The 27,354-nt window shown below is 35.0% G+C and overlaps 2 protein-coding genes across 3 annotated transcripts in view; both read left to right on the top strand.

Annotated features, from left to right (window-relative positions):
• LOC109046565 (beta-1,3-N-acetylglucosaminyltransferase manic fringe) overlaps window positions 1-21,296 on the top strand; it is a 788,629-nt gene extending 767,333 nt beyond the window's left edge. Inside the window, exons 3-8 of the mRNA XM_042712437.1 lie at window positions 14,768-14,870; window positions 15,059-15,212; window positions 18,253-18,338; window positions 18,759-18,927; window positions 19,825-19,910; window positions 20,592-21,296. Of these exons, the coding sequence (XP_042568371.1) occupies window positions 14,830-14,870; window positions 15,059-15,212; window positions 18,253-18,338; window positions 18,759-18,927; window positions 19,825-19,910; window positions 20,592-20,688 (633 nt within the window). The 5' untranslated portion in view covers window positions 14,768-14,829 and the 3' untranslated portion in view covers window positions 20,689-21,296. The remainder of the gene's footprint in view (window positions 1-14,767; window positions 14,871-15,058; window positions 15,213-18,252; window positions 18,339-18,758; window positions 18,928-19,824; window positions 19,911-20,591) is intronic.
• LOC109047541 (protein phosphatase 1 regulatory subunit 29-like) overlaps window positions 1-27,354 on the top strand; it is a 905,211-nt gene that overhangs the window by 754,153 nt on the left and 123,704 nt on the right. The window lies entirely within an intron of this gene.

Raw genomic sequence — 27,354 nt, 5'->3', positions numbered from 1 at the left:
TTTAAGTTAAATTTTTTTAAGTGATGTGAATGAATAGAAAAATCAAAAAAAAGGTGATTGAAAGAATGGTTAAAAAACGATTTAATGTAAAAGTTATGCCATCCCCAAACTAAACGACTTTTAAAGAGGCTTTCGCCTTGGTGTTCTTTTCATCACTTACATAACTGTATGACCACGAGAACCAGACGAGTCCTCTGCACAGACCCTGTGGCCGGCTTCGGACCCTTCACCATGTGATAGTCGTTCATCATAAAGCAGAAGGAACGGGATGTTTGAGTGATGCTAGTCCACTCGACTGTGATGCAACCTGGAATTAAATCACACCATTGTGGCAGTGGAGGTGATCTATCATTGAATTGACACCCTGGGCACAGACCCCCTTGGAGCCCATGTTCTGTAACAGAAAGTCAAAAATTTTTTTGCTTTGAAACCCCATAACGTTTTGACATAAAAACTGAGATGGTTGGTTATATGGAATCACAATTTCGAAAAGTAATGATAATTTACACAGATTTGAAAATTCCGTTGGCTAATTACAGGGCCTAACGTTTAACCCAATGATGGAAATAAATAATAACTGAACCTTGTAACAGTTTTTGTTTTACACAAAGCACAAAATTATGGTGAAATTAAATCTGGTGTTTGTTGAGTTAAAAACCAAAATTATTGGTTGTATAAGCAAAGCAAGCATCATAGCAAAAAGGACTAACAAACTTAAAAGAGTTAAAGAGACCCACCAATAATACAATATCCCTTCATTCCTGACATGGATACCGTAATAATCATACAGAGAGAACATAGTTGCATACTTTATCTTTTGCTCGTTCTCGCTCTTTTTTTTTTTTTTTTTTTTTTTTTCTAAATTGGGCACCAAATGGCTTTGACCTTTGCCTGTCCATCTCTGTGTTTATTTGGCAATAGACATGTCCAACAGATTTCTCATCCCCCACCACTGTCACTCACGGACCAACCAGGAAGTCAAGACCTCAAAAACCAATTCACCTGGTGACCACATAATCGTTTTGTATTACCATTTCCAACACCAATCAGAAAAGGAAAAATGTGCAGGAAACTATAGGCCGTGTATTTATAATATTATGAGATGGAAATATGCGTTATGTGGAAGAAAGCGAGGTGTGCCTGATTTAGGCCAAAAATTCCATTAGAGTATTGCTCTTTACAGTGGGATCCCCCCTTGTCCATCCATTTTGGGAGATGACCCAGAGGTGAACTGTCTCAAACTGTTTTACAACTGTCCTATCTTTTAAAGCGGCTATGACAGCAGAATTTAATTTTGTTTGCATTATTGACACGTTATTTTACGGTTTAAGACTTAAAAAACTTTTGATTAGGCAGCTATTTTTTCTCAATTTCTAAGCTTTGTAATTGGCTTAGAAAATCAGATAAATGCTGAACCAATAAATCAATAATAATTGATTGTTCCCTCATGTTTATATACTACAACACACTTTTATCACATAATAAAGCAGAATTAGGTTTCTATGAACTGTAAAAATGCTATGTCAGTTAGCACTGCATTGTTCATATGCTTTATGTATTACCTGAGAGATGACTTGAAAAACACAAATTATTAACCATATATTGTTACAATTGCATGTCTCGCTGTTATCCAAATGTTTCTGTTTGTCATGATATGTGCGTTTTCATATAGCTGGAATGCTTTGTCCAAGTGTTCCTGGTTCTGAAACACACACTGCCATTGAGTGTTAGCGATTCAGCAAAGTTCATCTCCCCTTAATTCGTGGTGGACTGGGTCCGAATAAAATATCCGGTTATTATAGGTAGCCTGTACTAATTCTGTCTCTTTGAGTTTAAATCTATATTATTTCACACCCAGCTCTTGAAAACTTCTATGCGAACACACTGGCTGAAAAGGTGCGGGGGACGGAATTTACGTGATATAAATCGTGAATGGGACACGTCCCCTGCGTCCCCCGTGTAATCTAAGACCCTGTATGACACCATGACATCTTTTAGTGCATTTATTATAATGATAGTGATAAAGCAAACCGAGTTGGGTGGCCAGTGTCCACGCCCCACAATCCCCCCCCCCGTCGTGTCACTTGCCGCGCTAAGGAGTGGCGGGGCAGTTTACCGCAAAGAAAGTTTATCTGTGGATTTGTCCCAGGATAAACCCATCATGAGAACACTTTGCCCCTTCGAACATTTAGGATGCAGTCGTTAGAAACCCCGATGCACAAAAAACACTAACTTCATCAAAAACACAAACAAACAGGAACATGAGCAACTCCTTGACTTTTAGGGTTGAAATGATTCGGACACGTGAACATTATTATATTTATGAACATTGACAACTTGATGGTGTTTGCTTGACATCCACTGGTCATTTTGGGGAACTAAAGCACGCAAAGTTATTAATAATCAAAATAATCAATAAATAGACTAATATCAGAACGGTCTTGTAAACTGGGGTGGGAAAAAATACTATGAAAGTCAAATGGCTACCAGCAACTGTCTGGTTACCAACACTTTGGTCCCAAAGATATCTTCTTTTTGGTTCAAAAGAAGAAAGAAACTCATACAGGATTTGAAACAAATTGAGAGATGAGTAAAATGGTATTTTTTTTTTGTGGTGGTGGTGGGTGGGGATTGGGGGGTTATCATCGTCAACATCTTTTCCATTGAAAACATATTTCACACTGTCTTAGATCACAGACAGGTATGGATATTAACTTACTTAATTCTCGGGTCTTTGAAAAAAAGAACAAAAAGACATTTTCCTAACAATATTTCAGTCATCAATTTGTGTGTCCAGTTTTTTATTATTATTATTTTTTTCCGGTTGTTTTAAAATTAGGACTAGTGATGCCTGATTCTTTTTGAGTGTGGATTCCTTGATCAATGAATCACTGTAGAACTGTTAGAGAAAAAGCCCTGAATAAGGGGTGGTGATTCGGACTGCAGGGCCAATCATCATTAAAAACAGTCACTCGCGGGACTGAATTGTTTGAACAGTGTTAGCCTTTAGATGCTCAAAATTAACATGTCAGGGGCCCACGTATTAGATCAAACTAGCTGATTATTTATTAAACATACTCGTAGTCCAACACCAATAGTCACATTTTTACCATGGTTGAATGTGTACACAGGGGCAGACTTAGTGATTTGGGTCCCCTAAGCAAACTTCAGGCATGGGACCCTAACACAATAACTATGTGCTCTTTTACGCCTATCCCTTATTTTGCTTGCTCTCTCATAGTTTATATTTTATTTACTTCTTCACAACTTAAGTAAAAAATTAGTCAACCTTATGCTGACACCAACTTATTATATCTGATAATAACTGTCTCGAGTTTGAGCTCTGTCACATTAATTCTTTATTGTCTATTTTTTAATCTTAAAAAAAATCTTTTTTATACACCATCATTTTCGTTTCTATAACGTGTGACTATATCCTCTATCGTGTTCTGCCACAAAAACAATCAGAGCGCCTTGTTATCACTATAGTTTTATTTTGATTTCCCGAGTCTGCTATTAGCTTATAGCCCGTTAGCATCGCCAGCGTGGTTGCCGCTAAACCTGTGTGCATTGCTAATACTCTATTTACACACATTACCATTGCTTTACTAACTGTTACTTGCTTTAATGGCGGATGTATGTCTACCTTTGAGTGCAGGTGACGACACGCTGGAGGCCGTGGAGAAGCAGATAGCGGTCCTGGAGCAAGAGGGCAGGCCCAGCTGAGAGAGCAGGGGAGCCACGCTGGAAACCTCCTGGGCTGATGCTCACAAGTCCGGGGTAAGTATACAGCGTGCTGCTAACAGTCCCACCACCTCTACTCTGTGTGTTTCTCTGCACAGGCCCGGTGCACCCAGGACGCAATCTTCCCAGATGTCCTTCACTCCGGCGCCGGGACACCACGGACCCTGGGTACACCCACAGCCGAGGAGGCGAGCCAGGCCCCGGGCGACAACCTATCCCGCTCCGGTCTTCGAGATCTCCACCCTTATCGATGAGGTCACGAAGGTTCAGTAGACTTATTGCTTTTAATGAATCGTTTTTGTCATGGTGTAAAGAACAGAAACTGCTCTTTGTTAATAACTGGAATCTTATAATAATCTTGTAATATAACTGGGAGCGTCCTAGGCTTTTTTGCACTGATGGCCTGCACCCCCAGCAGAGTCGAAGCAGAACTGATCTCTCGGACAACATCTCCAGGACTCTACTCCATATGACTAGTAAGCCAGACTAGTAAGTAAGGTCATACAACCCAAAAGTGGGACGAAACAGCATGGTGGGGCAAATACATCCTCCCTGCGCTGTTTAGTGTGACAGGTCAGTGTGGTATGAACTCTTTAATACTGCGCTGTTTCGTCCCACTTTTGGGTTGTTTGGCAGGTCAGTTAAGCCAGAGTCAAGCACGGGTTCTCTCACTCTCTTTCCGCACCTCTTTTCCCATGCATGGGTCACCTAATCCTTCCTCTAGAGAGCCGAACATGCAAAAGGACCCAGGATTAGCAAAAACTAAAGATCTGAGTTTAGATTATGTTCTACAATCTTGATACAACAAAATCCTACACCTCTGAGAACAAAATTTGTAGGGTAATTGGTTGAGAGTATGAAGACAACAAATTCAGAAATTTTTATTTTGGGGGTAAACTGTTACTTTAATAAATATTTTACTTAAAAACTTTAATTAAATGATTATTATTATTTTTTTATATGAAACTTTAATTACCCCTAAGGCCATCCAAACTGTAGATGAGTAGGTTTATTTATAGATCTGGAGAAATTTATAGATATGGATTAAATTGCTAAGGCTAAAAATATGAGTCCTCTATCCATAAAATTTGCATTCTCCATTGAATAATTTGCCTCATCTGAATCAGGAGAGAAATCAAGCACCATTTACAAGTGAAAACAATATGAAACAGGTCTAATCAAATATGTTGGTGGATTTTGATGTTAGAGGACAACAGGGGATGGGCCACTGGAGGACGTATCATTCTAGATTATAGAATCATATTTTGATGTGATGTATGTTGTTTTTGGACTTTCATTCTGATGGCACCCATTCACTGCAGAGGGTCTATTGGTGAGCAAGTGATGTAATGCTAAATTTCTCCTATCTGTTTTGATAAAGAAACAAAATCATCTTCTTCTTGGATGGCCTGAGGGTGAGTACATTCTCAGGAACTGTATGCATGCTCATAATAAAATGAGAGACTGATTGGAATCTATTTGTTGTTCTTTAAAAAAATTATTTGTTTTTAAATTAATTAATTAATTAACTAATTAATTTTTTTTTACAACACATGACCATTAAGAGTCAAAAAATCTAAAAGTTAGAGAATCTAAAGACTTTCCCTTAAAAAATAAATAATGAAAAATATTAGAAGTTAATATTATTCATACTTCTTTCCTCACAAAAATCTAAAACATTTTTTTTCCTTTAAATAAAATGAAAGGTAATTAAACTTGAAAAGTTTATTTTTATAAATCTGTTTTCAGGTGGAGTAAATAATGTGTTTAATTCTTTTTGACTGTTGGTGTGTTTTCATAAACAACCAGAATATAAAAGAGGCCTCACATAAACAGTTATGTCTGTTCTAAAATCAGAAACCTGTTTCCTGTAAAGTCAACAATCTGTTTCCTCAGACTGTTGATTGTAACCTTCATACCTGCCGTCTGCAGACATTAGTGTTTGTTTGTAAACTTGATTTTGAATGATCCAAGGCTTTTGTTCTTTTTTTGAAGGATCTGGGGCGTTTATGCAGCCTGTTTTTGTCTGCTCTGTCCTAACAAAACACTCTGTGTCCTGCACCAAAATACTGTATATCTACAATGAATCTCACAATTCAGAACAGAAGTCAAGAGGCATGTAAAGGGCTTTTCAATGCATAAAGAGTCTGAAAAGGTCTGCCATTGTTCATAGTAGGGAGCAATGTACTTGCCGTTTTAAAAGGATCTTTTTGCAGGTAGGCCGTGTTAAACCGATCCTGGGCCTTTCCTGGGCCAGGGTGTGCTGGGCATCTCTTGATTTACCTAAGGGACCAGACGGCCCGTCCATGGGGCCGTCAAGGGAGGGGGGGTGGGTGGGGATCACAAAAGGAGGCAGCTGCGAGGTTACTGGTTGCAAAGGAGAATGGATGAAAGAGGAGAAGGGCTGAGAAATTACAAACAAAGGTGCTGATGAAGGTTACTGCAGAGGTTTGTGTTTGATCATTGCCATCCTAAATCCTCTTGACCTGAGGAAAAGCTAGTTGAAGCTAGAACACTTACAATAAAGTATTTAAACACAATAAAATATTCCCAACTAACTATTGTATTCCGTGACTACATTGACTACACGACAAGTGGTGCTTGGGATAACAGTAAGGAATTCTCTTTTATATGTTAAAAGTTAAATGTTAAATTATTTAGTGAGTTATGCCAGAGCGCCTACAGTGTCATACAATGAACTAGCAGAAATACAAACAGGACAGAAAAGATCTTGGCTTAAACCCTCACTCTGAGTGAGTCTTCTGAAAAACATTTGCCTCAAGAAATAACACATTTCTACAAGTACAGTATGTCATCATCATTATTTGACTATTCAGAGCATTACAAATGACATACTATGACATTTTTTTTTTTAATCATTTTTGGGAATAAAATGGGCAACTCTTTTCTCTTACTAAGGCTAATTTCATATAGCTCACATTAAAAAAGTAAAAAAAAAATAATAATTACAGCTTGATGGAAAATCTAAATATTTTGTTCAGTTGATAGTTAGATTTGATTAATCTTTGTTACTTTGGAAAATTGTTGATTGTGTTGGAAATTACGTGACAACTGACATCACAAATTTGTGACAATACATTTTTGGAATAGTTTGTGTATTCACTCTGCTTAAATCATGGTGCATTTTTATATTTTTATTTAAGATTTTTATTTTATTTTATTTTTAGAATGCATATTAAGGATATAATTTTTATTATCAATTATTTTACATTTTTTATTATCAATAGTATAATTTTCTATTTAATATTTTAATTTGACAAGGCTACAACTTGATTGAAATGATGAAAAATCATAATCTGTTCAACTGATATTTTGATCCTAATTGAAACAAATGTTAGCTGTGATAGAAACTTACATGACTAACTGAAATCCCCACAAATTCTCGATATAAAATAGTGAAAATAGTTGATTCGCTCTGTGCTATTTATAGGATTATATTATTATATATATACAATATATAGTATATAATATATATAGCCGTAGAGGCTATGATATCAATATATATTATAATAGAAAATATAGATATATATTAATATACTTATATTATACCCTTAGTATATAATCTATATAATATAATCTATAAGTTACATAAAAATATAAAATGGCACTTGTGATATAAGTTATATCCACAAGTGCCATTTATATTTTTATGTACACTTATAGCTTATATTCTATCGGATTATATATTAAGGTACTATTATATATATATATATATATAATATTATATATATATATTATATATATAATATATATTATTATATATAGTATATATTTATACCCTTATACCCCAATTTTAGTATTTTTATTTAATACACTTTATTTAATTTTTAAGATATATAAGGGTATAATATATATAATTGTCTATAATTGCCAGGATAATTGCCTAAATCTCTTAATTTAATAAAACCATAACATAAAATGCATTTGAAAAACAATGATGATTCGATTTTTTCAAAATCGATTGTAATGTGAGTCGAAAAAAAAAAAACTCTTGGTGCTTTTCGGGTATTGGGGAGTTAAAATCAAACATATTTTGTATAGCGAATTTTACAATATACGTTATTGCAAAGCAGCTTTACAGAAAAACCATGAGGGTAATTTTTATTACCTTCACGCCTTATAATTGCATTAGCAGATTTTTGCGACGACACAACTATATAGGGCTACGTGAGTGTACAGTATATGCGGATGCAGCTTCAAAAAACATTATCTTTTTTATTATGACCGGATTAACGTTTTTGTTCCCTAACGCACATGAGAGAACGAGTTTGCCTTCAGATAAAGTTTTCAACAGGAAATTTGGTTTATGTGCGCGTTTACAGCCGTACACGCTATCTTATCAGTCACCATCGGAGCGTCACTGCGGAAAGTGGGCGGGCCGTCTAAAGTTTGCGAAGCCTGAGAGTAAGTGAGTGACAGTTCATCCATCCTCCGCTTTAACAGAAGCGCATGGGGCATCAGGCAGGACCCGAGCAGGATTACCAGAATGAAAACTTTAACAGCGGACTTCCACATGAATTTGAAACGACAACATTCCAACCCACCCAGGGACTAACTGGTTGTTGTATTTCATTATTATTTTTTAAACACTCATGCCTTTTTTGCGCCCGTGTATGCGCTCAAATGTCGCCGTTTATAGTTCAACTAATTTAATATGCTGCCAAAAGTGAATTAAGGATTTTAGAAGATGATCGTAAGGAAGTTGTTTCATGCACTGCCTGTCTTCGCTCTGACACTTTTCATCCTGGTTTTGCTGGATTTGCAACTGCGCACCCGCAGTGACCAAAAACCCACCGCGCCTTTTGCGCACGAAAAGACACCATCTATATCAAGAACTACGGCTGTGACCCAACATAGAGATGTTGTTAATGACAAACAAAGGCCAAAACGTCAGAAATGGAGGGAGATGAAGCCACGCCCACCTTTAGAACTCACTGACATCTTCATTGCAGTGAAATCCACTGGCCGGTTCCACAAGACCCGCCTGGCTCTTCTTCTGGAGACCTGGATCTCCAAGACTAAAGACCACGTGAGTGTTCCTTGACTATTAAATACTCAAAATTAAGAGGATGTAATATCAAAATGCAAGAAACCCTTACTGATCAACAACCAGTCAATGCTTATGATGGTTCCTTGATCAGTTTATGTGTCATAATCATGATTTGAGACAACAGTCTCACCCCACAACTGCTGCTGATGTCACGGGACGTCTGGCAGACGTGTGCACATCCTGTGGCATCAGCTAGGAGTTGTGTGCAAACGTATTTGTAAAACCACAGGTGCAAAACCTCACAGTTGCGTGGTGCCAAAACCATACAGGTTTGTTATGACTGTCTCACAAGTGGCACCTATGAAATTCTCCAACCCCCATGGACTGATTGGTTGTATTTCTTTGCTAAATACTGCAAATAAAGTCATTTTTCACAAGCACAGATCAGCAAACTTTATTAATGTTGGCATCATGCCACAAAGATTGGCCCACAAATGGGTGCATCTATATTAAAACACAGCGATATGTCCCATTTCCTGTTTCGTCCGCCCTATGCTCATTTATAGACTGAGCACTTCCTGTCTGTGTTCTCTAATTCAGCAGTAGTCTTATCACGAAGGGTTAAGATGGACATTTAGGTCCTCTTTTTGTCACAAGAAGCAGAACTCACAGCTGTGACCTCTGAAAGATAAACTATAATGAAGATGACTGACTGAAGCCAAGTGTTGTTCCTTCCACTTTTTTATTGTAATACAAAGGAATTGATGTGGCAGTGAATTAAAGACATTTTAAACTCTAAATACTTTGCTTAAATAAGCTGAGGGGTTTTACCAAAGGATTCTGACTGAATGCTTATTGATACTGAAACCATGTATGATTTGACAGATCTAAAAGACCAGACCAAGTGTGTGGTTACAACTGCAGCTCGGTGAATTTCATGCAAAAGACCTGTGAAATGTCATGGTCACATTTCACCACAAAAAAAGAAAAAAAAAGAAAGTTTTATCATTTTTGCAATCTTCCATTTGTATAGGCTAGTTAGTATATTTAAAAACATGCAAAATAGCAATACTAATATTAATATAATTTTTTATATTATATTAAATACAGTATTTACTTATTTTATAGTAATAATAATAATAATAATAATAATAATATTACCAATATTATTATTATTATAAAAATAAGTAAATACTATATTTTGTATAATATAAATATTATTTGAATATTTTGTTATTATGTGAATAAATCACACACACCAAAATCCCAAATGTTAATAAAATATTCTTTTTAAACAATGACACACAGTTTAAATGAAAATAAATGAATAATAATAATAATAATAATAATAATTATTATTATTATTATTTATGAGTAATAATACCACAATACAAAAATATTAATAACATATACAATTTAAACAATACAACTTTTATATTTAATTAAATATTTTATTTAGTTTTTTTTATAAGAATAACTTTATTATTATTATTATTATTATTATTATTATTATTATTATTATTATTATTATTATTGAAAGTGAAAGTCGTGACATTTGTCAAGTATGGTAACCCATACTCGAAATTTGTGAGTTGATACTTGTCCACTAACGTGCACACACACAGCAGTGAGAAGTGAAACACACCGTGAACACACACCCGGAGCAGTGGGCAGCTATTATCCAGCGCCCGGGGAGCAACTGGGGGTTCAGTGCCTTGCTCAAGGACACTTCAGCCATGGGTATTGAGGGTGGAAGAGAGCGCTTTTCATTCACTCCCTCCCTCCTACAACTCCTGCCAGCACTGAGGCTCGAACCTGCGACCTTCTGGTTACAAGTCCAAATCTCTAACCGTTAGGCCAATAATAATAATAATAATAATTATTATTTGTTAAGTAATTAACAACACAAAAAAATCTTAATGGTCATAAAAATAGCTTCCAATTATTTAAGCATTTTTTCTTTATTTATTTTCTGAAATATGGCCCAAAATATAAATATGGCCCACTTCTGGTGTTACTTGGACTTGGTTGTCATTTAATTTCATTTTGCATGACACAACATATTTATGAGTGAAGCCCTGGCCCCCAGGATTAATTCAGAGAAGCGAAAATACATAATTATTGGTTACTATTAATACTTGGCAAAAAAGCAAAAGTTGGCTGTCCCCCTTAATGGACCTCCAGTGCTTTAAACTGTAAATTTTAGATTTGACTGTGGCCTGCTCTGTCAACATGACATTAAGAAGCAGAACAAAGCCAGACTGACGTACTAACACATGCTCACACACACACACACACACACACACAAGGTTTGGCACACCCCACGCTAACAACACAAGGAAGGACTTTGGGAAGATGTTAGTGATTGGACTTGCTGAGCATTATCTCTGAGTGGCTTGTCAAAACAGATTCCCAATGTGCAACTCAGGATATAACACTTTCAAAGAAGCAGCCTTCACTCTAAATATAAGATGACAAGTGTGGAATAGTGGCACTGCTGATCCAATACTTGTACGATCAAAGAGAACGTGCTTTGTGAACAACGCTTTGGGGCTAAAATTATTCTCGCATGGCATACTGATACATTTGTTTTTGTGTGGAAGAAATGACTGAGTGCAGTTTGGCACTCTTTGGCTCTCAAACATAAGAATTAAAAAAAAAAAAAAAACCCTGCTTCTGCTTTATTGCTTCTCTTTTAAGCAAATAGTGAGTGTAAGGAGGAAGTGTTCATCTCAAGTTTGAAGATTCAGCGTTTCTTTTCCGTGGAGATAATGACTAATTTTAAATATGATTACTCAATATTAAAATTGTCTGATGAGTGGTGCTTGCAACCATCACTGCCATTCCATTGCTAAGGGGTTGCCACATGGTTGCTATGGTTTTTTAAGGTATGTTTACATGACAATGATTGTACTAAAAACTGAGAAGTTTTTCGTTTGCGTTTTTTCAAAGTTTCGCATACTGACAACAACGTATAGTCAAAATGACTGCCGTTCACATTGATCTGCGAAAAGGATTAAAAACCCTGAATTATGCATGTGTGGCCAGTAGTTGGCGAATTTACGTTTTCGTAGTTTACATAAAGACAATATCAGTACCATTTTCAAAAACCTACACTTTGAAACCTGTTTTCAAAAGTTTACATTTTCAGACCCCAAAACACTGTTTTCGTTTAAATTAACAGTCAATTAACAGTTTTTTTTAACGGTGTTGTGTAAACACCCCCTTAGATGGTTTCTATGGTATCCTGGCACTGTAATATAAATTTGTCATTTTGATTTTGTAGGGAATTTCTAGCATAGGTGGTTGCTAAGTGGTCCTAGGACATTGTCCAGTGGTTGCTAGGGTGTTCAGGGTGTCTTTATGATATTCTAGTCTGTTGATATGTCTTCAGTCTCTTATTCAGTGCAAGTCTTTGAGATTTATTTATTTTTTTGTTCATTTTATTTAGTCTGGCAGGCAAAAGTCATACGTTTAATTTCTTTTGGAAAGTAAGTTTCTTTTGGAAACTATAAGAGTTATTTCCCAATGTTTAATGCTTGCATTTAGGGATTTGTTCAAATTAATTTTCAAGTTCCAACAGCGGGTTTGTAAGCACAGGATGTTGTTTGTGCTCATCAGTTTTGGTGCTTCTGTTTGTGTGCCCTTTGCGTCTGTGCCAATAAGAGGAAGTGACAGCCGCAGACTGCATTTTGAAACAATGACAAAACGGAAGTCTATCTTAACAGAGGAAGTCTTAAGCTGAGGAAACAGGAACAAAGTGTAAAACAACTGCGGCACTTTTAACAAATGTCAGAAGAAGTAAAAAAACACCAGACATCAGAGCAAAGACTCTTTGTTAAATTTAGTTATTGAGCACTTTTACAGACTAATATTGTGTTTGTTTTTTTTTTATGTGTTTTTTTTGTATTTTGGTATTTTATTTTTTAATCATTTTTGTTTTTGGATTGCTTCTTATTAGTTAATAGTGTTTTTATCATCCATCACATTATGTGGCCTCTCTTTTGTAATTTGTGCCCTTTTCCCACTCCATTCATCCCATTTGTGCTTATTTCTTTCCCTCTCAAGTAGGGAAGACAAAATGTAGGCACCTCGTCAGCGAGTTTCACTTCATTATGGCACTTATGGGTGGATGTGCTGCCGTTTCACTCTTTGTGTATCTGCTGTAGCTGCTTCACTTTATCCAAAATGAGTGCTAAAGATTCACCCTTATGATTTATGAAGGAGCTTTGGGTGTGAGTGGGCCGTTTCCATTCGCTCTGGCCCATTGGCTTTGATGGCTGCGGCATTGATCTGTGCGCTTCGATTATTCCGCTTGTACTCAAGGACAGCAGCGGGAGCGGCATGTAGACTTACGATGTGAGCCATCTGGAGCACCTAGACGTCGTAATGAAGCTAAACTTTCAGAATGACATCTCCACTGCATCATGGGGAATATTAAAGACTCTAGCAGGGGTGAAGTGTGTGTGGGAGAGAGAGTAAACGGATGAGTAGAGGAATATGGTCGCGGCTGACCACAGATAGGATGTGTCTCTGTCTAGCAGGAAATGGCTCCTAAATCTGCTTCGCAGTTGGTAGCTGAGGGACCTTTATTTATATAAATTTGACTTTGTGGTTACAAACAACACCGAAAACCTTCATTATCTTACATTAAATATATTCTACATTCTGACATTGCATATTATGAATATTATTGGCTCATGATGAATTGCTTTTGTTTCTCTTTTTTTTTTGATAAATGCCGCTAAATGCATAAATGTTTATGTCTACTAATCAAGTCATACTTTGAACATCCTGTTCAATGATAATAATAATGATAATAATTGCAATAATTATATGCCTATGATTAGGTTTTGAATAATATAATAATATGTTTTTGTATTTCATAATTGGAATCATTCATTGTTGTGTAACGCAATCTAGACAACACAATTACGACCAAAAAGGAAAGATTTTGACCAAAAATTTTTAGTCCAAATAAAATGTCTGTTGAATTTATATTTTTAAAATAATTATAAACAATTGTAGTAAAAACTCTTAATATGTCATATTTAATATATAATTAATATTTAAATAAAAAGTTATTAAAATGTAAGATTTTTTTGGAATATTCTTTATATTACAACCATTTTCAACAATGTCATAACTTTTATATAAACCACTTATTTAAAAAATCTGTACCAAATAAAAAAAAAAAAAAAAAAATATATATATATATTAATAAAAAAAAAAAAAATATATTATATCTATATATATATCTATATATTATATATATATATAATATATATATATATATAATAGTAATGATATAAATGCAGGCTTTTTATGCATAGAGACTTGGCCATAAGCGAGTTATATAATGAACATTACATTTACAATTACATTCATTTGTTGTTGGGTAAGTGAAGATTGATGTAAAAAAAAAAAAAAAATACAATTAAAACATTGACAAATAAAAAAAATGTGTTGACTGCAGTGTCATTATTTACGTTTTATTTTAATGGTAATTTAATGTTCATCGGGCTATTTTAAGTGGCTTTAAATGTACCTCATACAATTATTTACATAATTATTTTATAATGTTTTTGATTGATAAATGTTTTTTTTTTTTTGCAGTTGTATTTGTGTTAGCTTTTTTTTTTAGACTCCTTTACACAAAAACACAAACAGTTGTGGCATCATTGGTAATTACAAATTAGACTTCTAATGGCTGGGAACACAGATGCTCTGAGGCCTCCTGGTGCACCAGCTGTAGTCTCACAGCAGTGCATTATGGGAGTTTGGATGTTACTTGTCCTCGTAAGACCACCAGGCTAGTATTACACCATTTCAGAATTAATATGCAGGTTTTGCCTCATGAATCTGTGTTTGTTTCACTTTTACAGACATACATTTTATCTTCAAGTACAGTTGAGGTGGTTTCGTTTGATGTTAGGTTATCTTTCTTCTGCAGGACTGATCTGAGCTTATGAATCATTGCCCTTCACTCACTGCATGTGTCTATGCTGCCAGGATTTAACATCATTGTCACCGACTGCCCGCCGGAGCACAGTCATCAAGCTTTATCCTGCAAGATGGCTGCCGAGTATGACCACTTCATGGCCTCTAACAAAAAGTGAGTCGGCCAATAACACAATATGACCTTATGGTGTGATTCATTTTGATTCATCTTATGGTGCGACAGATTTGATATTTTCTAATAGTATGTATTGGTATGCATTATATATATATATATATATATATAATATATATATATATATATATAGATATATATATATGTTTTTTTTTTTTTTTTTGCCACAGGTGGTTGTGTCATGTTGATGATGATAACTACCTGAACCCTGGAGCCCTTCTATCTCTCCTGGAGGCCTTCCCAGTGGACAGCGACATCTATGTGGGCAAACCAAGCCTGGATCGGCCAATGAGAGCCCAGGAGCTGCTGGAAGGAAATAAGACGGTCAGTTGTTGTACTGATATTTTTTTTACCAACATTTTTCTGCCATGAACTTGTAGCAAAAGAGCCTTTTCCTTCTGGGATCAATCAGTGATTAGATCTTTATTGCTTATAGATCTGGACAGTTCTGTCTGGTTTTTTTAATGTATAGCCGGAGAGAAAAACTGTCAGTATTGACAGGTAATTAATCCAATCATGTACAGTGTGTGATGGCAGTCATGTTGAGTGTGTGTGTTTGTAGTCATGCTGTCTTTGGAGCTGTTTCCTCAGTAGTGTGTGTTTGTGTGAGGTCTGCAGGAACAGACAAGCCATTCAGTTCAGGTTTCCTCATCCTTTCTCTCTCTGTGTTTCTCTGCTCTGCTGATCTCTTTGGTCACAGAGGCACCTGGGTAATAAAAATGAAACCTGTCTTTCATTTCTGCCGCCCTGCTGGACTCTACTTCTGTTCACTGAAATGAAAGAAAGAAAGAAAAAAAAAAGAGGATTAGTTATACCCACCAAACCATTTCTTTAGTCCTTTAGTTTCTTGTTGTCCATGACTTTGCTTTGAATTTTATATAATTTAATTTTGTTAGTTTGATGATTAGGACACATAACCTGCCAAAAACTATATGTCTGCTTCATATTTGTCCACAAGATCATAAGAAAAAAAAAATAGTAAAACAAATATTTTGATGCAATAATTAAATTTAAAATATTGCTTAATTCCTTTCATTCAAAATTAATTATTTAAAATAATAATAATTTATTATGAATGGTATGGAGAGGTTACGTTAATATAAAGTATTTTTTAAAGTATTTTTAATACATCTATTTATTTTTTTATTTTATGTTTACATATAAAGTATATTTAGATAACATGTTTGCATTATAAATAAATATTTTTCAATATTAAAAAAAGAATTTTCAATATTTTTAAATAAAGTATTTTAATACATATTGAGTATATGTCTATATAAAATGTTTCTACATTTTATTTAAAATATTTATGTTTATGTTTACACTTTCTGCCTGCTACTTTTTTATTAAAAGTATTTTAAACAAATAATATATAATATAAAATAATATAAAATGTGTGTGTGTGTGTGTGTGTGTGTGTGTGTATATATATATATATATATATATATATAATGTTTATTTGTAATATTTCTATACATACATAATATATTTATATTTTATTTTAAATGTTTTAATTGAAAAAAGTTCTTTAAAAATGTATGCTTTTTTCTTTTTAGTAGTGGTGTTTCTCTATAGATCCATTTTGCCTGCTTCCTTTGCTTTGTTCTTCAGTATCTTCCTCTGTTTATAACACTGCTTTTTCTCAGCCGGACACTCAAAGCCCCGTTGAATCTAAATTGCTCTTTCGTTCTGGTGAACACAACCTGATCAGTCCTATCTGCCTCTCTGTGTGTCCTCTGTGTTTTTATTGTCCACATTTATACATCAGGCTGGACAGGCCACAGCTCCCTACAGGGAAGGAATACAGTCGAAAGGATGAGAGGACAGGAAAGGGCTTTGTGTTACCTTGAGGGTAATGGCCACACAGAAGAATGAAGGGAGGGATAAACGGATAGTGGGATGAGTAGCTGCACATGGTCAGATTTATGCATTTGTTGCTTATGATGCTCCACAGAATCCCACAAGAAATAAAACCTGCTCAGACTTTTAGGAAAGCCAAGAAGTGAATAGCAGACATGCACTGAGAGCTTACAGAGGGAGAGATGGTTTAAAGAAGTGAAAATTTGAATTGAACGAAGTAGAATATGATAACCGCCGAGTTATTAGGTCATGTTTTTTTCCCTTTTTTCCAAACCGCAACAAACGCCAGTTTCCTTTCTCTGCAGAACGCAATATATCCGCTCAACCAATCACAGCTCACTATTCCACGCACTCTAGACAGTAATGGTGGCGCTCTGAATACACCCAGCAACCTAGTTTTCCTCATCTTCTTTGTACTTTGTGATCAACAATCAAGCTGCACGATAAAACGCAATGCGCATCTTGTCAGTAAAGCCGGTTCTGTGATAAATCTCCATTGCGTACTTTCAGATGGAGCAGCATTTAACACACAGAGACGTACATCACTGTCAAGTTATGCAATATCGCGTTCATAATCGCTGACGAGTCACATTTGATTATATAGTCATGTATGTCAGTGTAAGTGTTTTTATTAATGCCATTAATGTTTTTGTTAATACAGCGTATAGCTCTAGTCGACTAAATGAATGTAACATAGGAAAGATGAATGCACTTTTGGAAGTTGAATGTAAGGAAAATGTAATTTTGGAATTTCTGTGGTTTAATGTGTTATTTTTGTTCATGTTCTTGTTCATGATGAAATTTTATTTTATTGTTGTAGGCCTAATTAATTTATAGCATTAACAAGATGACCCTTTGAATTCATTTTGGAAGTGATGACTGATGAATGTATTTTTAGTCCGGTGCCTGTATATAAGATTAGTATTGACCAAGTTCAGAGCCTGTTATTATAACCTAAAGATGCTATGTGAAAGTTTGAAACAGAAAATAGTGTTTTCCATCTTGCCACTTTCTTGGTAAAGAAAACACATTTCTACTCAAATTAATCAAAATTGATTTATTGCATTTTGGAACCAAACTCTTCATATTTACGGTACATAATATAATATAATTTCCCCATATACTTTTTTTTCCCAAACGTTTTTAATATATTTTTACGCTTTGCACAAAGTTTTCTGAGGAACCTGCTTTGAGGTTCATCTGCAAGACTTTTTGCTTAAATACCTTCTTTAGGTGAGGCTTCTACTCAAAACCTCAGCGAGTCTCCACATGTTCTGCTGTACAACCATCACACACTGACCGATTGCACCACTAGAGCTTCAGATTGTTTTAGAGAATCGATTCTTTAATCATAAGGAACTGCAACAATGAAATATGAAAATGTGAGATTTTTTTTGTTGTTGAAATTTTCATGTATGTGCAACATTTTGTGTGCCATATAGAGCCACATCCTTAGGCTGATGTGGAAGCTGACTGGGTGACTTTTTCCTCTGTTTTGTTTCAGAGGGACGTCCATTTCTGGTTCGCTACAGGAGGGGCTGGTTTTTGTTTGAGCAGGAAGCTGGCAGAGAAGATGGCACCCTGGGCAAGGTGAGGCCTGATTCAGCGTGTGTGTTTAACTTTGATTCTGAAGCCATTTCATGCATATGTTAGTACTTGTGCCTTGCTCACAAAAGGTACCTCAATAGTTTCTCCTAGACAGCAATTGCTGCGTCTCATTTTGGAGACTGTGTCCTCCCCAGGTCACATTTGTAGGCTACATACATCATCAAGGATGTCTTATTTAAGAAAAGTAACCATAATAAAAATGGCTTTTTATGTAAAATACTTTAATTTCTTTTATACTTTGCAATTTAATGGGTACTTTTCTTAAATGAGACTGACCAGATGATGTACGAAGCCTTCAAATGCAACCTCCGGAAAACGTAACCTCCAAAATGAGATGTAGCTAATGAGTTTGAACTGAGATTTCCCCCCCCCCCCCCCCCCCCCCTATGTCTTTATTTGCAGTGGTCCCAGGTTCGAGCAGACCTCTGCTGTAATCATGTTACCTGATGACTGTACAGTGGGTTTTATAGTTGAGAGGCGTCTGGGAATCTCAATGGTCCATAGCAACATGTTTCCACTCTCATTTGGGAAAAACCTACTTCTTCTTGTCCCTAGCGATATCCCAAAACAGGTGAGAGATTTTTTTAGCATCCACCTAGCAAAATGTTAACAATCTCTCAGGCAAGCATTCACAACAACTTAGCATAGTTAGCAACTTTAGCACTGACAAAAACTATTCAATTTTTTTTCAGATTTTTTTTCTCCCACGGTATGCTACAAATTCAAAGAACTGGATATAAATATTTTAGCTCAGAGAACTGGAAACTGGATGTAAATACGTTTAGCTTTAAAATGTGAATGCTAATATTTAAGCTCAAAGAACTGGTCACTAAAATTTTATCTTAAAGAACTGCAGGCTAATATTTTATTTCAACGAACTGGATGCTAATATTTTACCTCAAAGAACTAAAGGCTAATATTTCACTTTCAAAAACTGGATGCTAATATTTTACATCAAAGTACTGGATGCTAATATCTTACCTCAAAGAACTGAAGGCTAATATTACACCTCAAAGAATTGGATGCTAATATATTACCAGAACCATAACTAGATGCTAATATTTTACCAAAACGAACCTTAATGTTAATATTTTACCACAAAGGACTGGATGCTAATAGTTTACCTCAAAGAACTGAAGGCTAATACTTCACCTTAAAGAATTGGATGCTAATATTTTAACAAAAAGAACTAGATGCTAATAGTTTACCTTTAAGAACAGAAGGCTAATATTTTACCTCAGAGAACTGGATGTTAAAATTTTATCAAAAAGATCTAGTCTAGATGCTAATATTTTACCTCAAAGAACAAAGGCTAATATTTTACCTCAGAGGACTGGATGCTAATATTTTAGTAGCCAAAACACATTTTGGGCCAACATGAGATTGTTAGGTTAAATCAGACTACTTATTCAATTTTAACAGCATGTTATCTGTTCTTCTTGTTTGTTTCTTTACCCCTAACCCTGAAGTGACTCTCAGCTATGGATGGTTTGAGAATAAAATGAACAGTGTTGAGCTAAAAGGAGTTTTCACCATAGATGAAGATCCGTCCAGGTTAGTCATGCACACACCTTCACACACCCACAGGCCCTGTGGATACAGATTTGTTATTTGTGACTAAAAGATGACGCATACTGACGCTAACTCCACTTTCCTTTGTTCATTCAAGACAAATTATCAGACAAAGTGAAGTTTAAGTCAGATATAACCACTTTAACTGATGTAAAAGCATGTTATCCTTCTACCAAAGTTCCTGAAATCTACTTTCATTCTAATATTTGTGTTTATCTGTAAAATATGCTTACCACAGTGAGTGTGATATCTTCTCACGCACCTTTCTGCCTGTGTTAGCATTAAACATCCAAGCCTTTTCTGTCATCACCACAAATCCATGCTTACACACTTCGTGAGCAGACATTTCTTACGGGCAGTTTAAAATTACTTCCTCGCATGTCTTAATCTGCTTAATCTGAATAAATTAGTCTGTATTGCCAGACTCTTCACAGGCTAAAAGGTTTTGCATTTTTTCTTGGGGTTAAGGATTAAGGCTTTTATTTTTTTTTGGAGACAGTGTAGTTTTGTTGTGCTCAAACTTCAACCAAGGCTTCAAGCCAAAGCCATAAAACAGCCTAATCCTTTTCTTTTTTAAAAGCATTTTTAAATCTACGACTTTTAAAAACTCATCATAGAGTGTGAATATGATGCATTTAAGCTAATGTTGTTCTGTTTTTTCAGGTTCAGGACAGTCCATTGTCTTCTGTACCCTACAACAAGTTGGTGCCCTGTAGCCCTCAAAGGTGCCTTGTCATGGAATCAACATGTTCTCCCATGATGCAATGGGCTAAATGGACAATAATCATGTATAATGTGAGAATTTCAATGCATAAGTGTCCTTACAAGACATTTGTGTGATAAGGAGCCGAAAGCACTGCATGTTGGTCAAATGAGGAAACTGAGAATCCTCAACATTTAACTGAGCCATTATTGTTATTGAAATTGGAAGTGTAACTTCTGTCTACACGCTGCACATTTTGGTTATTATATGATCATTTGATTCCTTGAATCCTAAATATATTTGTGATTATTAAATAACAAAATAACACATATCTGTCAATGCACTGTGTATTTGTTTGTAAGTGTAAAACTGCTTTAAAATCAGTTCGCTTGATGAATTTATTTGTTTTGAAAATTTTAAAATTGAAAGATTTTAAAACAGGGTAATCACATTTGTTTATTTCTGTTATCACTTGTATTCTTGTATTTGCACTGTATGCATTTTGATTACTGTAATAAATTTGTACCGTATGATTTATACTGTATGAAGCACTTAAGATAAGTGGATATCCACTAAAATATGTTTTGAAATACATTTTCATACAGTTTTAGATAAAGATTATTTTCCTGTATAATGATTTTGAATTATTTCCTAACTCAAATATATTTATTGTGGTTGTGTGTTTTTCCTACATTAGATAGGTAGGTGTAATCATGCACTGGCCCTTTAAGACAGGGCTTTGACAGACAGTGGGTACTGGCCTTTTAAGACCACCTGCCAATCAAATGAATCAAGCAATCAAGTGGGAGGCGGTCAGTGTTAACAAACAGAGAGTTTAGTACACCCAAACAAGCTAGCACAATTCCAGTTTGGATTATACATTAAGGGCCTAAGCAATCACAAGATCTTTCCCTGAGTGAGTTTGATTCTATGTGTTATGTCTGCTAGTGGCTGATTCCCCCTTTGAAGTGCTTGTGTTTGGGCTGGAGAACCCCAAACCTTTGAAATATTTGCCTGTATTTGTTTATATGTTGAATTAGTTGAGGTTTTTACTTGGCTTGACTTGTTTAGAGTCGAAAGGCCTTTGATGTACTATTGAATGCACTTTTATCATGTGGATGAACGTTTGGAAAACCGATTTAATGTTATTTAGCATTTTTAATAAGTTTAATATTTGATGATTGATTGAGTGTTTGACTGACTTTTTGGAGATTCCATCCATTAATTCAGATTAACTTTCTAACCTCAAAGTATTGCAGCATAGCATTAAATGGGCCTTTTACTTGTTTTACAACACAAATTTGGAAAGTTTTCTTTCAGCCACATAAGTTTTAATGTCCACCTGTGACATTCAGTAGATCAAACCAACCAGAGAAGAAGATTCGCAATCTCATTTTCCACCGTCTGCTCACAGCCTGAACTGTATGGTCATGAAAGCAGCTGGAGATAATAAAAGCTGTCACACGCTCTATTTATCTTGTAGTCGGACACAGGGAGGTTTATAATGCCATTATGGTACCACAAGAACGTCACACTTTTAAATGCCCATTTTAAATTGGTCATTGTATCTATTATATAACAAGCGCTGACAGGCTTGTATGTGGGCAGATGGGTTCAATTGGTGCAGCGTTTTGATGTCGTGTGTGTTGGTCAATGAACGCCCTGCAGTTTGATAACAGAATTTTTTTATTTTTTAAACTTGTGGACATAAACTGACAGCTTGAGCTCTCGATGCATCTGTCTGCGAGTTTGTATGAGGATGAAACTCAAGGAAACTATCAAAAGATGTCTGGGCCTTAACTGAAGTTAAAAAAAAGGCATAAGAATCATTTACATAAGAACCATCCATTAACATAATTAATGTAGTCATATATTATGAAGCGCACCTTTCATTGTAACCCAAGCTCTCATTCCCATTAATGTTTATGCATTTTAATAATAATAATAATAATAATAATAATAATAATAATAATAATAATACAATCAAAATGATTTAATGGTTCTAACAATAAACTTCAATTATTATCTCATAATTTCCAAAAATAATATGTTATTATTATTATTTTTATTTATTTATTTATTTATTTATTTATTTAGACTGTAAAGTATGTTTTCAGCATTCATGAAGATGATATAATCCAAATAATTCATTTTCATTTTTCTGTTAAATATACTTTTTTGCATTCCATATTTTCTAATAATAATAATAATAACAGCTTATGATTTGGGGTTGAATGAACAACTTCTTGAGATTCATCCTTGTCTTTATTACTAGTGCTTATGGTACATGACTAGACTGCTGTTGCCATGACAACTGAAATTTGATGAACATGTTGACATACCAGTATCTTGATGATATCTAAGTTTTATTGCTCTTTCAGAGCTCATGAGATTTCAATAATGTTTCATTGAAGTATCAAGTTTGTCTTCATTTGAAAATCCTAAGGAGAAATATAATTACGTTTATAACAAAGTATCTGATTTTTGCAGACGTTGATATTTTGACAAATGTGGGCACAGTTTTGTCAAATTTGTCACATTTTTGAGATACTTCCGGAACTCTAGAAGAGATAAATTAGATTTAAAGGTTCTGTTTCTCAAGAAAAAGTTCCATCTGCTTTGTCGAGAAACAGTTGAGATATTAAAGTGATCATGTTGGTCATTTGTTGTTCCCATGGATATACTTGCTTTAAAAAGTCTGGTATCTTATTCTGAGGTTGGATGTACAGTATTAAAAACACCTTAGAAATGTCACAGTACACATGGACAAGCTGTGTGGTGCTGCAACTCTTGGGAATCAATAGCCATCGTGCCTTGAACCTGTAGCCATGAACCCCAGAAGCCCCTCACAAAAAAATTAATAGGTAAATCAGTACAATCTCAATGAATACACAAGGTCTCGCAGCAGGTATCTCACTGAAAGTATTTTTTTCTTTTTTCTGAGGGGCCGTTTGTGGCATAGCAGCCATCAATTGATGTTGATAATGGAGGGGGCAGAGAGAGGCAGAGTAGAGAGTGGTGGAGTGGCCCTCACTCTGAGAGCCCGCTGAGGGTTCATCTCCATGGAATCGCCCTCCTCTCAACGGCACTCACAAACCCAGAGACACGCACTGACTTCTAACCAGACCTTTCTATGAGAGTGCAAGAAAACCCCCGGCTCACTGTGTACCTGTTCACAACCAGCTAATGTTAACTTTTAAAGTTTTTCTTTTTTTTCTCAATGTGACCGCGTATCTTAAAAATCTGCACAAACCTGCTGGGTTTAGGTGAGTCTTTCATGTGACTTTGTGTTTAGCTTTTTTTTCATTAACGGAAAAAAGTGAATAATTTTTTTTTAATAATAATAATAATATTTTGTTTGATATAAATATGATTTATTTTATAATTTATATTATTTTTTATTTTATTTTTTACTTTTATTTTTTATTTATTTTTTATTACTTTTTTTTTTATTTTTTTTTTTATTATTTATATTTTAATTTTATGTATTTAATGTATTTTAAATTGAAAATAAATTATTATTATTTAAATATTAAAATGAGTGAGTTATTTCTTATTTATTATAAAACATACTTAATTGCATGTATTTATTTAATTTATAAATATTTTAATTCATATTTATAAATAATTTTTAGGTTTAGCTTTTTATTTAATGAAAAAATGTAAAATTGTAATTTAATTGAGTATTTTCTTTGTATTTAATTTATAAATATTGTTTAATTTCATATTTAATTAGTATTTTTTTTTTTTTTTGGTAGGTTTTTAATGCAAAATAAAATGAAAATCAATGAAGCAATAACACAAAAAAATTGTGTTAACAAGAAGTTGTGAAATTATCATTTGTCTTGATTGCCAAATAGTAATCCATTAGATATGTGCACATTGCACCTCATTCGTGAAACATGCTAAACAGATTTCTGTGTAATTCGTAAAACTAATTTTGTGTAAATTATCATTAAATTTAATTGCAACTATTTACAACCAATTTACGCAAATTTGTACTGCTCATGTTTAATAGATGAGGCCCAATACATAAAATTATGTCAAGAACCCTTTAACCCATTAATGACATTTTCTTGATTAAAGTACACTTTTTAAGGTGTTTACATGACTTGTTGGTTTATTAAGCAGAATCAGTGTGATATTGTGTGTAATGATTCTTGACTGGTTGCTTAGTGATTACATGTTCAATCAAAAGTAACATGACCCAAAAACCTGATCTGTGTAAAAGTGCAGCTGAATGTATAACCCTCCACTGAGACTTTGTAGCGCATTTCTCAAAGGAAAGCTCACATTGGGACCTTGACCTTGACACAAAAACCTGACCGTATCGCCTCTATAAACCAATCCAAAGGTCCAAAGACCTTTTGTGCTCTTCTAGAGAACAGAATAGCTCATGTTCTGATAGCCCTCCACAGAGATAGAAAGAGCAGGATTGCCAATCACATTCACTCTGAAACTCTTTCTGTTGCCTGAAATGGGACTTTTTCTATTTTCTCAAGCCAGACAGAAGAAGCAGAGGTGATTTCTTTAGCACTGACCCTCTAACCCTTGTTTAAATTAATTTGGGACCAAACGTGATGCAGAAGAAGTCCTCCAAACAAGAAATCTCAGTTTGACCAAAAGGACTGATTTTTGGCATGGACAGCACACAAACAAAAGGCTGTCAGATTGTATGTTCTTCTGTCTCTTCTAGAGGACTCACAATGACTCATTCATGTCAGGCTGTCTTTTTCTGTGCCCCTGTCCCCGTAGGGTCAATACTGTGATTTAGACCTGTAGCTCAGGATATGACCCTCACACACTAACTTGCATGTTAAGGGCCGAGAACTCAGGTCAGGGTGAAATTACCTTATGAGGAGAGAGGGAGCAAAATAATGAAACATTGCTGTTTTAGGACTATGAACAAGATACAATATTTTGTAATAACACTCATGTTTTGTTCCAGTCATTTTGACCCAGAGAGGACTTTATTTTTCCTAAATATGCTAGTTATTATTACATTGGACTAAAACTTAATTAGTTACTGAGTTTGCTCACACAGGGTATAACAACTTTTTTGTTACTCTTGTGGTGTTCCAAAAGTCATCAAATACTGGATAAATATCTTACATATGCCAATATATAATTAATTTCCATTAACATTTCTAACCTGCTGTCAAGTTTAAGTTTTTCATCGAATACCTATAGTTTATTTAATTTCAGATTAATTTCAATTACCGAAAATAATTTTGAATAGTTTTAGATTTAGTTCACAATAACGACACTGCTGTGGGGTAAATTGTGTTAGTCGTTGACAAAGTATGCTGGGCGACATTTTGTTTATTATTGTTTATTATTAACAATATTATTATTTCCAAAGTATATGAATATAGTAGGACGCAATTTCCCAGAGTGCCCAGAATCGTAAATGTAACTAGTAAACCTTTATCACTATCAGGAGTAAAGCAGTGCTGCACAGCTAGATGATTTTTATCTATTTGGTAGCCATTAATTTTTTGTCATTGTAGACTAATAGTGAAAGTTGAATTGCAGAATTGCAACTAAAGAAGATGAGGCTGAGGGGGAAAGGAGGGAGGGAAGCAGTTTAGGTGTATTTTAGGAAGGGAGAGTTCCCAGACAGATGGTGAGAGAGGAGGCAGGGGAACCCCATAGTCATAAAACAAAACAGTGAGTCACTCACAGTATGGAGCTTGCGGTACTTCTCCTAACCACCAGGGTGCAGCACATCATCATTGAAAATGTAATGATTACATTAAAATCCAAGTATTTGTTAAAAATGGAACCATATGTAGATTGATTTCAATTGCAGGAGAAGCCAAACTAGGCCACTTGGAACGTACAATCAGAAAGAGGATCCACATCTTAAGTCCTTGCTTTCTGCTAATGGACCATGACACTAAAAGTAATGTGTTTACAGACCTGTCAGTAGCATTTTGCTTAAGTGTCAGGAATCTGCTCTTTGCTTTCAGGCCTTCTTGTGGAAAATGTGACGGCTTGATTCAAAGGTACGTTTGGGACGGCCGGTTAGCACACCGTAATTCTTTTAGTTGACAAAGCTTTTAACCTCGCTGACCAGCTGACATAAAACATCTGTAAGAAATCTGACCTCCAACACATTGAATCACCATCAGCACCTCGTTCCCCAGGTGTGACATCACCATATCTGTCAAAACACATGCTGCTTGAGATGGATGGCCCTCATGTGGATGAAAGACACTTAAAGAGACATAAAACCACATTTGCTGGCCATTTTACTGCTGCAAATTAAGATATTTTAAAGCTTTTATTTCATGAAAAAAAAGTGTTTAGTTATAATAATGTGTGGTTATGAATTGTGTATTATAAGAACTGGAGCACATATTTAAAAATCAGGTTTAATTTGGGGTAATTTCAATAGGGTTAATTTTTGTTGCATTTTGACTTGTGGTTTAGGTTAAATTAAAGTTAATGCTAGTATTGCTGTTCTTGTGAAACAGATTGTTCAGAACCGTGCTTGTGCTGCATTATTTGCCATAGCATGTGGTTCATTCTTCAGGGACTCAGCAGAACTGTAAAACTGTAATGTTTTCTCTCAGATTAGTGTTTTGTTAGTATTGCAAATTTGGCACAACCATTTGTTAGCATTGCGCTGCTTTCCCTGTTGGTCCACCCTGTCAGATCTCAAGTCTGTTTCAATTAACAGATCATTTAAGTGTGAATGATATTTACACACTGCTCACA

This window comes from Cyprinus carpio, chromosome A22 (genome assembly GCF_018340385.1).
Source record: "Cyprinus carpio isolate SPL01 chromosome A22, ASM1834038v1, whole genome shotgun sequence".
NCBI classification, from domain to species: domain Eukaryota; kingdom Metazoa; phylum Chordata; class Actinopteri; order Cypriniformes; family Cyprinidae; genus Cyprinus; species Cyprinus carpio.
This window is presented reverse-complemented; position numbering and strand designations above follow the sequence as displayed.